The sequence below is a fragment of the Mirounga leonina genome, unplaced genomic scaffold (genome assembly GCF_011800145.1).
Source record: "Mirounga leonina isolate KUSES-001 unplaced genomic scaffold, KU_Mleo_1.0 Mir_175, whole genome shotgun sequence".
In the NCBI taxonomy this organism is placed as follows: domain Eukaryota; kingdom Metazoa; phylum Chordata; class Mammalia; order Carnivora; family Phocidae; genus Mirounga; species Mirounga leonina.
Genome location: NW_023270453.1, coordinates 20,781,619 through 20,796,907, shown reverse-complemented (window position 1 = coordinate 20,796,907; position 15,289 = coordinate 20,781,619). Strand labels below are relative to the sequence as shown.

The following is a 15,289-nucleotide window of genomic DNA, read 5'->3' as shown; positions in this document are numbered from 1 at the left end:
GACGGAGGGAGGGGGAGGCAGACAGACAGAGGGATGGACGGTGAGGGAGACAGACAGAGGGACGGGGGGACAGAGACACAGAGAGACAGGGATGGACAGGGGGACAAGGAATAAACGACCAAGTAGGAGTGAGAGCAGGTGAACAGGAAACAGCATCTGGAACACAACTGCGAATATACAAGTGGGCCGGGTACTCATTTTCCCTGAAGTGAGTCACGGATTTTCATGTTATAGGAAAATGTCCAGTTCCATTGTTGTGACGTCAGTGAATAACTGACGTGTGGATCGTATTTTTTTTTTTTAAAGATTTTTATTTATTTATTTATTTATTTATTTATTTATTTATTTATTTATTTGAGAGAGAGAGTGAGTGAGAGAGAGAGCGCAAAGGGGGTAGGGTTAGAGGGAGAAGCAGACTCCCCGCCGAGCAGGGAGCCCGATGAGGGACTCGATCCCGGTACTCCGGGATCATGACCTGAGCCGAAGGCAGTTGCTTAACCAACTGAGCCACCCAGGCGCCCATGTGTGGATCGTATTTAAGGGGAGTGACCTCTGCCATCCAGACTGAGGAGGACACGGGGAGGAAGCCCAGGGTCCCGGCCGCCTGAGTGCTTTGGTCCTGCACACACCCCATGCTCCCGCCACAGACCTCAAGTCCATGCAAGAGCTGGAGCCAGGGTTTTGGGAGGTGGGGTGTGCAGCCAGCGATGGCTGGCCGTGCCCTGACCACAGCACGTGTGCACATTTGTGGAGAAGGTCCATGACTTTTAAGAACAGACTCTTCTGTTGCAAGTGAGCACTGCTGGTCATCCAGAGCCCCATGGATGGGTTTTTATGCTGTCTGCAGCCAGACTGGGTGCCCAGCCTTCTCCAGTGTGCTAGGATGGCCAGTGGGAAGCAGACCCTTGCAGGGGGAGGACCATCTCAGGGGCTGCAGGGGTGCAGCGGGGCCCACAATGCCCCTGGGGAGGAGGACTCTGGAGTCCCAGCATGAGAGGGGGCAGAGACGCCCACGGAGGCTTCCTGAATGTTGTCACCAGGAGGGGTAGCATTACCACAAAGCTTTAAAGATGCACAGCGGAATTTAAGCGCCCTGTCTGTGTTCATGCCAGAGGGGCACGGGGGTGCCGGGCGGGAAGGCATGCGCTAACGGACCAGCCCACTGGCCACAGCCGGGGTTTCCACCTCGACGCCCCACGCCGCCTGCAGCCTGGTGCCCACACTCACCGCCAGGCATCACGAGGCCGACGTCCTGCACGGTGAGCACAGACAGCTTTTCCTCCGAGTCCACCCGGATGACGCCGTAGGTCAGCCCGTGCATGGATAGGACGCCCCTGCCCGGGGGCTGGTTGCTGTCATCCGTAGGCCTGAAAGAGCAGTTTTGTCTGAACACGCAGAAGCAAACAGGCTGCCTGGCCAGAGAGCCACCCAAGGGCACACACCCAAGGCAGCCAGCCATGTTGGGGTCCCACGGACCCCCAAACGCAGACCTGCATGCCACATGGCCCTGTGCTCTAGCTCGCCGGGGAATGCTTCTGCTCTGTCCACAAGATGTCCGTGTCACTAACTCTACCTCCAGGCTTCCAGAATAGTTTAAAAACACCTTAGGAGTGTGAAGACCTCCAGTCAGTAGACTGACTGATTCCTTTTCTGCCCATCTCTCTCTGGGTCACATTTTCCAGTGTGGCGAGTGGATAATGGGGAGAACAAGGTCTCCACGAAAAGATAAGAGAACAAGGTCTCCAAGAAGAGATTCTGCAGGGAGCAGAATCGGTGGAGATTCTGCTGGTCCCGCCTTGAGTCGGATGTGCCCTGTGCGGATGCACATCGTGGGTTAAGAATCTGAAAGGAGAGTCATGTGACGCTGTGCTGGATGACAAGCTCTTAGGGAAGGTTTTGGCTGAGAGGTGTTCTGTAGGATGCTGTAGGGTCCAGGGAAGAAGTACAATTTCACTGCCTCTGTCTCCTCCATGGCCCGTGAGCCCCACGCCTCCCGCTCACTCCGCGCTGCCCCCTGCCGTCTCTCCAGGACCCAGCCCTCTCCCTCCTGGGGCTTTCTGCACCTGCTCCTGCCTCTCTACCTACAATGTTCTTGTAGCAGCCATCCCCCTGGCTTCCTCCCTCACTGCCCTCTGGGGCAGCTCACATGTGCAAGGACTCATCACCCCATAAAACAGCACACCCCCAACTCCTGTCTGCACAGCAGGTGCCTCGTCCATCAGTCTCAGCTTCCTGAGGGCAAGTGGGTTTTCCTCTGTTCACTGCTGCATCCTTTCCCCTGGAGAGGTAGTCTGTCGACTACTGAACAGATGAAATCTTTCCAAGATCATGGATTCTATCCCTGTAGCTAAAGACCCTTGCATGTGAGCTAGGAGCTAAGTGAGAGCACGATTTAGGTGAATACCACACTTGTTCCTGTAATTTTCTATACACACATGTGTAGTGTTGCTTTAGGATCTAAAAGTTGGAGGATAAACAGAACTTTGCTGCTTGGTTTTAAAATAGTATCAAGATTTAAAAACCTAAAAGCATAAATAGGGAAACATAAAAGTTAAAATGTGCAGAAGGAGGTCTCATTTGAATCAAGTAACTGGTGTGTTTAAAAAAGAAGCCTATGCTATATGTCAATTATATCTCAAATAAAAACTAAAAATAAATAATAATAAAAAGGAAGCATAAGAGAGTCTGGAAATTGAATTGTTCCATCTGCTAAAAAACAAAAAGGTAGAACTAACCAGACACAAGAAAACTCTGCCCAAGTTAGAAGGTCCATGTGGAGCTACCTGGAAAGAGCCCCGAACACCGGAACCTAAGTTGCTCTCTAAAGCAAAAGGAGGAGGCCCACGGGAACCCTGTGCCACCGGGACTCTCGACCCTGTGCTTCTGTCCTCGGCAAAACGCAACGTGACAGTCAGGAGTCAGAAGGCTTGGTCCCCGCTGTGGGTTGTGTCTCCAAAACCTATGACCTCAACTGTGACCTTATTAGTGTGAAAGAGAGTCTTTGCAGAGATTGTTGGTTGAGATGAGGTCCTACTGGTTGGAGTGGGACAGACCCCAATCCAATGACCGGTGTCCTTATGAGAGGAGGAGACACAGATGGTGTGTGACACAGTGGTCATGTGGCGCTGCGTCTCCAGCCACGGAGCCACAGACGGGGCACCAGCAGTGGGAGGGCCTGGAGCAGACGCTGGGCCAGAGCCTCTGGGAGCACCTGCTCTGCAGACACCCCGAGACCCGAGACAACAGCTTCCCCACTTCCATGCCCCCCAACCCGAGGCACTTATGACAGCCCCGGGACACAGACACACCAAGCAACAGGGTTCAAAGGTGCACGTCATTTTTTGTGGAAAGGTGCACACATGGGCTGAACACATGGGCTGTACGCATGGGGTGCACACACGGGGTGCACACACGGGGTGCACACATGGGCTGAACGCACAGGCTGTACGCATGGGGTGCACGCATGGGGTGCACACACGGGGTGCACATGTGGGCTGAACGCACGGGTTGTACGCACGGGGCGCATGCACGGGGCGCATGCCTGGAGTGCACACATGGGGTGCACACATGGGCTGAATGCACGGGCTGTACACACGGAGTGCACACACGGGGTGTATGCATGGGCTGCACGCACGGGGTGCATGCATGGGCATCAAAGTGCCTCCAGGAACTCTGCCTCCCTGGGAAAGACACTTCTAAGCTGCGGGGCCATCAGTGTGTCTGAGCAAGGGGCCGCCTTTCTGCCTTTGACCAGTCAGGTCCTCCTTTGTGGATGAAGGGCGTCCCCTGAAAGGGGAGCAGCCCTGCTGCACTGCCATCCATGACTTAAGTCTTTCTACAGATGAACGTGAGCTCGGTTACTGCAGCCACCGCCCCAAGAGGGCAGGTAAAAATGTCCTTTGAAGGGTGCAGAGCTGCAGCCGCTGCGTGCTTATTTTAACAGAAATAACATTTTCAGGGGAACACTCCGGCAATGCGGATTTCAGGAGAAATCTGGTCAAATTGTGAATACATGCATCCCCCTTCAATGCTCAGTGTGATAGAGCCTCTCAAAAACACAGTGGATGCCCACACTGAAGGCTCAGTGACAGGGAAAGATACAAGATCGACACAGCACACCTTTAAGTGATGAGTTATTTTAGTGTGATTCCTTCCCCTTTCTCTGGTAAGAGCAATATCTGCTTATTAAAAAACATACCTGCTTTAAGAGCTCTATAATGTAAAAAGGGGACATTCTCCCCGACACTATCTCACCTACCCGCTGCACTATGTAGCTTCCAGGTTTTTTTCTTGTTAAAGAGACTGTCTAGAGATACTTAATCTTTTTCAGCCAGGAAAACGGATCATACCACACAAACCGTCTACAAGCTTTGTTTTCCACCTGCCCTAGCTACTTTGCCGCGTCTTCGGGCAGGCGCTCAGCGGTGCATGGGCGGGGAAGCATCACTTGCTGTCTGCATGTGGTACGCACACCTCCACCAGAGCACCACCAAACACAAAACAGAGCAGAATGCACTCCTGCACGTGAGCGGTCCGGACAACTTGCACAAGGTAACTCAAGTCACTTGGCTCTTTGACGCTACTGAATTAAGCCATATTTCCATTTAGGGATGGTGAGGCTCATCTGCCAACTCTTTCACTCTCAGAGGACTTTTAAAATTTTATCTGAATTTAAAAATTCCAGATTAAAATCACCGACAATGCATTTTATCTTGTGTTAAAACATAAGATTATGGATCTCCACGGCTGACTTTTTTTGGGCAGTCAAAACCATTCCTGAAAACCCCACTTCAATTCACAGGCTTGTTAGCTATATTTACTCTGGGTCACTGGCTGGGGAACCTCGGGCAGAACGGTCTGAGTCTGACTCTGGCCCTGGACGGGCATCTGGCCGCATGGGCCCCTCCCTCCGGTCTTCCCAGCTCTCTAATTTCTAGGGGGGACATTTTCAACATGCAAAATGATTCTGGTGGCAAAGGGGCATCTTTATCCTCCTCTGGAATTGCTGCTTTAAATACTGCTTTACATAATTACTATCCTTTGAAATAATACCTTGTGGTTAAAGAGCCCACAGAATATTTTTTTAGTTGAATCAACATTACCAAAACATAGCTTTAAAAAGTGGGTTCTATCCTCTGTATTCCAGACACAGAAGCAGAACCAGACAGCCATCCCAGAGATACACAGGACCAGAAAATAATTTGCTGGTTTTCATTTCACAATTTGCCCTTTTAAAATAATTCTACAGATGAGTTTACACATCATAAAGTCATATTTCTCCAATATTTTGAATTTTACAACTAATCCTCAAAGAAGGAAACACAAACATATACCTGCATGATGACAGTTTTAAAAAGAAAGACATTAAATACTGTGGCAAACACGTGGTTGGACAGGAAGCCAGGGCACTGGCTACTGTCCCCAGGCCACGGCCAGAGTCCTACGGCTGGCTCTCGGGACCAGCTCTGCACCCCGCCTGTTTCAGGTGGGATGTCCGAGGCTCCCGTTGAAAACTCTGGGCCCCAGAACCTTCCAATACACTCACTTTGGTGTTGGTGACAGGTGTTCTGCTTACCAGAGGAGGGACATCAGGATAACGAACAGCCATGGGCACCAGCCTGTGAGGCCCAGCTCTTTGCTCTGCACAGGCCAGCTTGGAGCAGTCTGAGAAGCTGACGGGCGTGCATGGCTGTCCCCACGCGCGCAAACCCCGGGCACCTGGCAGCCCTGCCGTAGCTACTCGGCTGGCCGACCCACGTACGTGTTTCACAGAAGAAAACCAGACAGACGCATGTTCCGGGAAAGACCAAAAGTCCCACAGTCGTGAGTAATGGAACACACCTCCAACTTCATCGTCAGTGCTGACCACACACATTAACCAGGTACTGTGTCCTAACTAAATGCAGTGAGAGCCAAGCGAGCACTCAGCGGCTCTGAGCTGCTTACTGGAAGTCCAGCCTCTTCTTCGTTACCTGGCTCGCAAGCTGTCCTGGGAAGGTTATTAAGCACAGGACAAGAGAAGAAAGGAGAATGTCAGTCCTCAAACCCATCTGAACGAGGGGTGGTCAGTCCCCCTCGAAGGGGGCAGGGCTTTTTTCCAACAAAATCAGGCAACCTAGCAGCCAAACACTTTTTTCTTTATAAAATATCCTACGAATAGAAACAAAACATGAGGATGCAACCCTTCCCACTTTGGTCTTAATACAGACGTCCGAGAAAGTGCCCATTTTGTCCTCACCCTGGGACCACCGGAGTATGGACCAACCATCCTGGACCCCCACTCAGAGCAGCTTGAAAGGAATGAGTAAGGCGGTCTCTACTCACTAACCCAGCTTCTACCGTTTCCATGTGGAAACTCCCGAGTCCCCACTGTGCTTGGGGAAGAAATAACCCAACATGAAGTTAAGTGCACGGGCTCGTTCTACAAAAGCAAGAATTTGTCCCAATGTCTCTGTGGACGGTCGTGCACGTACAACACCGGGAATGGGGAGTTGCCCTCCTATTCACAGAGAGGGACATGTTCATAAAACGCAAGTGAGTGCTGTTTCTGTCCTATTTGTTTGAAAATGACTTAAACATGACAGGTCAGTGAAAGAAACAGGTTCTAAACGTGAACACTCCCTCCTCTCCTGACGAGTCTGACCACCAGTCCTCGACACCCACGCTCGCCTCCACATGAGGCTCATGGTGGTGGCTTCATCTGTGTGGCCGCCGGTGTGCAGCAGTGTCCACGCGTGCTGTGGGCCTCACAGTCACATGGAAGAGCACAGCCACCAGACCGAGGGACGGCATCCAGCAAGGGAACAGACGTGGGACAGCCGCTGTACCCAGAGGCCCGTCTTGATTTGGATTATGCCGTTATCCCTAATTCTACTAAGAATGCTATGGTTGTACCTCGTGTTCCTATCCCTTCCTGTCCCGATTTACCTGTGGGCCTGGGAGGATACCCGTTGCAGAACGGGTGGGCTCTGAGGAGATGTCCCAGCCAACGGGGTGGGGGCCCGGGAGGGGCTGTGGGTGGCTCTTGCTCGGAGCCTGGTAGGGCCGAGGGCGCTACATTTGCTCACTTCTCTGTTCTCGTGAACCCCTTAGCTTCCACAGTTCCTACGTAGTGACTTAAATCCTGGGGGTTGCTCCCAAAGTTCTGGTGGGAAGCATCCCGGCCCTACTCTGGGGCCCTGAGCTGCCCTTCTGCCCCTATGTTAGTGCATCACTGCGGACGCATGCAGGCTGCTACCCAAGACTTCCCCCTCCTTCCCCCCGCCCCCACAGTCCGTCTGTCTCGGGACCAACCTCGGGGGGCCGCCCACAGGTGGCGGTAAGGACACGGCCCTCCTGCTGCTGCTGAATCAGGAAACCAGAATATGACACCAAACTCTAGGCTCAGAGCTGCATCTGGATCGTCGTGAGAAAGGCAAACACACAGACAGAGGAGAACACACGACTCCACTCGGCCAAACACGAGCTAGAGACCCGCCTGCACATGTGTATGAGCTGGTCTCACCGGGACGCCTGTGAAAAGCTCTGGCGCTTCTCAGCACTGCTTCTGGAGAGTCTGCAAGGTGCTCAGAGGCAAGCGCGTGCGCAGGTCCTTCACATACTGAAAATCCTTCTTTCACTCGTTTATTCAAAAAGTATCTACGAGGCCGGGACAGACTGAACAATAAAGACACCCGTAAGTCCCACGGCACGTGGGGAGGTGGAGGATGTGAAGGGAAGAGGAGGGGAGGGCGACAAGCCCGGAGGACCACGGTCGGGATGCCAGCAAAGGCGGGCTCGGCAGGCAGGCCACATGGCTCCAGCATAAGCTCCTGGGCCTGTCGGTAGGGGAACAGTGAGGATGCCGGGGCCGGGTGGCGTGGAAGGAGGGACGGAGCACGGCCAGACCTGGGAGCAGCATGCACTCCTGCAGCCGAGCTGCCACCAAGGGGACCGGGTGGCAGGGAGGTGGGGGAGCCGGAGGTTCAGACTGCTTACACAGCTTCTCTGAAGGAAAGTGGGAGCAGACATTGCTGGAGGAAGATGCTTGCACTGAAATCTGTGTGCATTCCACCTGCCACCCTCCTTCCCACGTGAAAGGAGAACTGAGTTGCCAAGACAATGGCCAAAATCTAAGAGATGGAAACCAGTGTCCAGTCTCTGCACAGTTCTGGATCTAACCTAAGTTTTTGTGGACAGGGAGAAGCTACGCAGCCTGCGGTGGGGGTGGTGGGCGGGGGGTGAGGGCCCAGACTGCAAGCTGCTGGGCCAAGGGCTGACGACCAGGGCAGGGGGACCGGGTGTGTGTGTGTGTGTGTGTGCATACATGTTAGCAGACACGTGTGTTCTCATCGGGGACTGGGGGTGTGTGCACACGTGTTAGCACACACACCAGTTCATATTTTCTTCCTCTGTGGGTGGAGAAATTGAGGGTCTCAGAGGATAACTGGTCCATGGGGACACAGCAGAGAGTCAGTCACTGTAGAGACCTGCCTCTTTGCTGCATAAGGTGGCCTTGAAATCACGATGACACTTTTTAAAAGAAATCTCCTGAATCTATACCACTCTGGGCAGACAACGCAAGGGGTGTGACGCCCCAGCACGGATCTGGTGGACACCCACCAGCGGCCCGGTCTTGCAGCGCAGCCTGAACCGTGTCCACGGGACCCACAGATTCTCTCCGAGGGATGAGGACGCAGTCTGTGATGCCAAGTCTCACCGGAGCACTACCATGCAGCTTCTCAGCACAAGGGGTCTGCCGGCGGCTTCGGCCCACACAGCACGATTGCTCGCCCGCGTGCACAGGACTGGGCAGGGCGCTGTTCCCCAGATCTGCTCTGGGCGGGAGCGTGCAATCAGAGGCCGCATTTCCCCAGGACCCAGGACGTCTCCAGGACATGAAGTCACTCAGCCAAGACACACGAGGCACTGTCCAAAAGCACTGGTTTTAAGAACTGCAGCATGACTTTTAATGCTACCTGCAGCCTGCTTCTTCTGCTTCTTCACTTCAGGTGTCTCCGTGGGGATTTTAGTCTAGATTTCTAGAATATCCTTCTACTTCGATTTTGGCCACAGGCACAGATGGATGTGAAACCAAGAAGGACAGTGCGAACAGTGCAGAGACACGTGCTTGTGAGCGCTTCGAAGGGATGAAACCATAATGTATAAAGACCCTCGATTTCTTACAAGGATCTTTTCCAAAATTATCTTTTTTTGGCTACAACCAATACGTCAATAGGGAAACACAAATATCTTAGCATTAAAACTAGACCTTTCCCCCTGTGGATCTTATGGCCCCTTGCTTTACGTAGGAGCAAAGCGGAAGGGGTCACGCTTCACTGTCACCAGGAGTGACCGTGAGGCCCGGGGCCAGCGGACCGTTGTCGAGAGTCCTCAGGACGCACTGGGCTATCCCCATGGGGCCATTCCCCAGCATAGGGCTCGTGTCTTTATTCTGAAATAGGCAGCCCGGAAAGTTCACGGCAAAACGAACAGACACATTTAAACCCTCATGGCCTCGGCAAGGACAGGACGGCGCAGACAATGTCAGGCTCAGCTGTTCCTCCGGAGCAACTCTGCTGCACCCACCAGAGGCCAATACTCGACCCACCACTGACCCGCGTGAGGCGGGAACGGGGCTCTGCCCGTGGTAAGTGGGTCCCAGCAACATGAGTCTCTCACTTCCCCTTCCAGACACGCAGCCATGAGCAGTTAATGCGCATTCCTGTGATTCTTGAGCACTGAAGGAGTGGTGGGTCTGCAGAGAGACCCGGAAGGTGGCTGACGAGCCTAGGATTCTCTGGGAGAAGACGGTGTCTTCATTTAGAAAAAAGCTCAGGGTGAGCCACCAGGCAAAGACCACTTTATATCAAAGTCTGTAAACCAGAATATAAGCAAGGATTACAGACTACATGTTAGGGAAACTGAGAGTTTCTTCGTGTTACTGATGCACCTTTCGGTTGTATGGTATTTTTCACTGTAGGGGTGACAGACACGAAATCACTCTGCCTGTCAATCAACGGTGTTTGAGGAAAGAGTGAGCCTCTCTCTGAGCTCACTGGTATCCACTGCCCTGTCCTGGCTCCTTGCTCTTCTACCGCCTAATTGGGAAATAGCAGACGAGACCTTGAGGATGTGAGAGTGGCCGCCAGACCGTGGTCGGCTGTGAGAGAAGCCAACTCGGTTCAAAGCAAGGCTGGCTGGTGGACTCGTGTCTCTGCAAGTACGGCTGCTCTCTCCCCTGCTCAGAGCGGGAGCCGGCCAGTCCGCAGCCTCACACGCAGGAGCAGCAATGTCCACAGGCTCCGGCAGTGAAGGTCGAGGGACTCTGAATCCACCCCTTCCAGCCCGATAATGGTGCACTCAGCCAAGGCAGGTCTGTGTAGGGGTTGTGTGGGGACGTGCGGGGACACGCAGGGAGTGTGAGGACCATGGAGACAGTAGGGAGCATAAGGATACATGGGGACATGTAGGGATATACAGGGATGTGTGCATAGCATGGGTACATGCAGGGACACGTGGGGATGTGCAGCAAGCATGGGGACACATGGGGATGCGCGGGGAGCATGAGGACGCATGGGGACACGCAGGGAGCATGAGGATGTGCAGGAATGTGTGAGGAGCATGGGGACACATGGGGACAGGCAGGGATGCGCGGGAAGCATGGGGATGCGCGGGAATGCATGAGGACACATGGGGACGTGTGGGGAGCATGAGGATGCACAGGGATGCGTGAGGAGCATGGGGACACATGGGGACACGCAGGGATGCATGGGAAGCATGGTGACGCGCGGGGATGTGTGCGGCCTCTGACCCCAGGGGAAGTGCACTGGAGGCCACTGAACATGAGCCCAGGAAATAGCAGCACTTAATTTGCCTGTTTCTTAATCTTCTTGAAGATTTTAACGATTTCACATTTTTAGAGAAACAACTACAAGTCCTTCACTGACTCCTCCCTGTGCCAAGCAACTCTGGCATAGTCCATAATCCTAACGCACAGAAAACAGATTTCTAGAAAGAGCACACGATCACACCATCGGACGCTAACAGCTGGAGTGTCCACGTGTCTCAGTCCCTCACCTTGTGACTTACCTGTGGCAACGGCGCTACGTCACACCGCGGCACAACCCTAACGCTTTCAGGTGGGAGGCCGCGGAGGCCACGGAGAGAGGACCCGCCCGGGACCCCGTGGCCGGGCTGCACCGGGACGGCTGAATCCTGATCTTGGAAGAACGCGGTGCTGGCCCGTCCACCAGCGCGGCCTCCAGCGCTCTGTCCGAGGCCAGACTTCCACTTGGGGGACTGTTTGGGGGGCGCCTCCTGCTAGGACAGCTGTGACACCTTCTAACAAAGGTGGTTCATGGTGCTGTTTTTCCTCATCAGTTTACATTGTTACGGACTTCTGATTTCTGGTTCAATCAAAATTAAACTTGCTCCTGATATGCTAAAGGTTTTTGATTTCCCAGCCCGTTAGACAGTCTGGCTAATTTTACACTAACTACCAGCTAAAACTGTGAGAAAGCATCTCATTTACAAACAGTCTCCCAGTGAGTACTTCTGGGAAGCCCAGCCTGTCAGTAAGAGGGCGGAACTCCACGTGCTCTGCGCCCCTTACAGTGGAGCACGCTCGTGTGACGCAGAGCAAAACCTCATGAGCGGACGGACACCCAGATACCGAAAAACAAGTCAGATCCCGAGCTGGAAGTACCCAGATGATGCCAACGCTCCCTTCCCACGTTGTGAGGATGGCGGACGGCGGGTGACGATCAGAGAGGCTTTCCCTGCACCTCTCAGCCTGGGTGGGATCAGGTTCACGCGGCCGTAGCCACGGCACCTGTAACAGTGCGCGTGGCGCTGGGGCAGGTGGTGAAGGCGGACTGAACCACGACCGAGGGCATGAGCGATGCAGGCCCACACCCACGTGCACACTGGAGCCCTGCAATGGGCCATCCATAGCTCAACAGCTCAGAAAACCAGGGTTTTTAAAAATTCAGGGTGTCGTGGCGCACTGGGCACGTCCATAGGCCCGGCTGCAAACACTGCACTCAAACCAGACAGCATTCACCCAACCCGCCCCAGAATAACGCCTGACCCAGACGGTAGCACGTGGACATGTGGGTGACGAGCATATGGGCGTCCACTTACTTGGGAGACAGGGTCACTGCCCAGAGGGAGAGAGGGTTTCTGACTAGCGAATGAGGACCATGCTGAAGGGCCCATTCCTGTGCATGCAAGGAAACGAAGCTGGTCCCGAACAGGCTGGGTCCTGCCCTCCCCGCCCCGCAGACATGAGCTGCGGCAGGCAGCCCCCCACCCAGGCCGGCCCTGCAGGGCCCGGCTGTACCTCCGTATGGCCACGGTGAGAGCCTCTGGGGAGCTGGCGCATGGACAGATGACCTCCTGACGCAGGCCTTTACTCTGGAAGACGTTGAGAAATGCGTCACAGGACGAGATGGACCCTGCAGGAGGAAGGGGTGACAGTCAGCCTGCAGAAGTGCAGGGTCGACCGCAGCCACCCCACCACTCCCACGCCTCTCAGGTGGGGCTGAGGCCGGCCGCGCGGAAACACGCTCCATTCAGTACCGCTAACTGCTCACGTTACCATGAGAGGTGATTCTTTCAGGCCAACAGAACTCAAGGATTACAAGTGTAACCTCTGTATTTAAACGTTTCTGTGGCCGATGAGCTTGTGAGCCTTTCCCCAGGCCTGCTCCACCATGTTCCATATGCATGTCTCTGAGATGAGTAGGTCTAAACTAAGCGAAGAAAACTCTCTCCTGTATCAGCGCACCTGGTGAGATCGGGGGAGTCACCACCAGGCGCCCACCCGTGAGACCACTTCCTAACACAGGTCAGCCTGGCTTCAGCAGACGGATGGCTCAAACCAGATGCCTTAAAGCAGCTTGCAATTCATGGAGTTCTCTGGGAAATGCAAGAATCATGTATACAAGTAATACTAAATCCTCTGACTGCAAGCCCCTGTTTGCGTATCAGATTTTCTTTGAGAAAGTATGTGCTGCTTTAATTTACGAATGTACATGTGGCACCATTTACAGATGGACAGAAACACACGCTCTCCTTCACTCACTCTGCTTCTGGCTCACTCACTCTCATCAAAAACAAGCTAGCTGCGTTTTGTTTCAACCCAGAGCGGTATTTCTTAAGGTAGGTTAATGGCATTCTATGGGACTGCTAATTTGCTTTACCTGGGTGGTGTTTCCTATAGGATTTGATAACGAAATTCCATTAAAATGACATATTACTTCCCTGATCAATAAAATTACTATAGATCATAAAGTAATAAATTACTATTTCCTGAGCACAAAACATCCCAAGATAGAGAAACCACTTCATTTAATCCTCATAATATCTTATGATTTAGGTACCATTTTGCAGCTAAAGAAAGAGAAGGATTAAAACCAGAAAGTTAGGATTTTTCTCTATGGAATCAGGATGTGGAAACACCGGGCCTCGAGCCCAGGGCGGCGGGCCTGCGGGCTCCTGGCTCCCCGCCACCGACTGTGGTGCCTCGAGGTTTCGGTGAGTCACACTGGGAGGTCATTAACTTAAGGCAGCTTCCTAACCAAGGCAACGACTAGAAAAGCAAAAGCAAAGTGCAGAAACGGGATGTGGAGAACGAGGCTCTCTGGCTGCCGGCTGCACCTCCAGGTGGAACAGGTGGGTCACTTACAGGGATTTGCGCCGTCGGCCACGATCAGCATCCGGAGGGAAGAGAGGTTGATGTCTCTCTGATCTCTATGTGCAACTAGCGCCCAGTGCATGTCCCTGGATTTCACACAAGCCACTTTTGCTGCGGGAACAGTGGAGAGCAGGGCGTTAATAAGCACACCATCAGACCGTGAGCTATTAAAAAAGAGGGAGCCACACACCTGAGGGCCCTGGAGACGTACCTTTGTACTGGCAGACCTTCTGAATCCAGGAGAGGGGGTTCACCTTCATCAGCGAGTATGGGATGCTGATCACGTGCATCATGTTCATGACACTCTGCAAGCAACACATGGGGTGACTGCCAAATGCCAGCAGGAGAGGAACCCGCACCCCGCCACGCTGGACGTGGGGACACAACAGGCCTGGGCCCGTCACGAGCTTGCTGCCTGCTCCACCCTGGGAACCAAGAGCACCACTTGCCATCCAGAAGACGCCAGAGAGGAGCGTGTGCGTCTGGCAGGAGACAGGACTGGCTCTGGGAAGTGGCTGCAAGAGACTCAGAACCTGCAGGTCCAAGGGAAGGGTGAGCCATGGGTGACAACACCAACAAGGCCCGTCACAGCGGTCCCCACCCAGTGACATCAAGGAGAAACACGAATGGCAGCAGAGAAGGCGGCTGCCACAACCACTGGGCAGGGAGGTGGGTTACGTGCTCGCCGCACATCGGGCTGTGCGGTCCTCACGCGGGACCGTCACCGCGTCCGACAGGTAGGAACGCCGTGGTCCAGGGGGACCAGGGGCGGGTGACGGGCCCGGAGGCACAGAGCTGCAGAAGGCAGGGCTGAGGCCAGCCGGTGTCCCCGCCCCTGCGGTCACCACGGGAGCATCCACATGGAGCTGTGTTTCCGCATCCTACCACGGCCCGGCATCCAGGGGCAGAGGTGAACCACAGCAGGAAGGGCTAGTCTGGACCCCCAACCCTCAGTCTGGACGATGCTCGTGTGCCCTCCTCCTAACAAATTCTGCCTGAGAAACCACAAATCCTGCCTTCTGTATTTATGTCCCATCGCTCAGGCAAAAGCCGCTAGAATTCTCTACCTCTGCAAAGACAGTTCCAGCACAAGCTTAGAGAAGCAGGGAGTGGACATCATCCAGGACATGCACGGCCAGCCCGTGAGCAGTCACACTGTGCATGTGCTAAGGGCTGAGCACATCTTAAATAACAAGGCTGTGTGTCCACAAACCCGCTGCAGCTTCGAACTGTCCTCCCTCATCAGATGGCACTAACAACGACGGGGCATGGGAGCCGAACTGTCACCATGCGGAGACCCGTAAGGTCTCCCCCTATAGCATAACGGAGCCGGCTTCCACAATATTCACAAACATAGACTCACAGAAAGGAAAAAGAGCAAGAACATCACAGCCAAATCACACGCAAGGGAGAAGTGCCCCGAACCCAAGACGTGAGTAACATCACCGCAGTCTGAACGCCAGGAGCGGGGAGGAAAGATACTGTTTCCCGCGAGCCCCTGGGGAGGGGTCCGCGTGCTCACTCCCGCGGGGTTGGGGGGGTCCGCGTGCTCACTCCCACGGGGGTGGGGGGGACGAGGCCTTGGGGGTGGTCCACGTGCTCACTCCCACG

At 54.1% G+C, this 15,289-nt stretch overlaps 1 protein-coding gene across 1 annotated transcript in view; it reads right to left on the bottom strand.

Moving 5' to 3' along the window:
• Window positions 1-15,289, bottom strand: part of DIP2C (disco interacting protein 2 homolog C) — a 192,287-nt gene that overhangs the window by 84,401 nt on the left and 92,597 nt on the right. The window contains exons 14-17 of the mRNA XM_035022453.1: window positions 13,890-14,345; window positions 13,670-13,789; window positions 12,323-12,437; window positions 1,228-1,367 (exon numbers count right to left, since the gene is read on the bottom strand). Coding sequence (XP_034878344.1) covers window positions 1,228-1,367; window positions 12,323-12,437; window positions 13,670-13,789; window positions 13,890-14,345 — 831 coding nt within the window. The remainder of the gene's footprint in view (window positions 1-1,227; window positions 1,368-12,322; window positions 12,438-13,669; window positions 13,790-13,889; window positions 14,346-15,289) is intronic.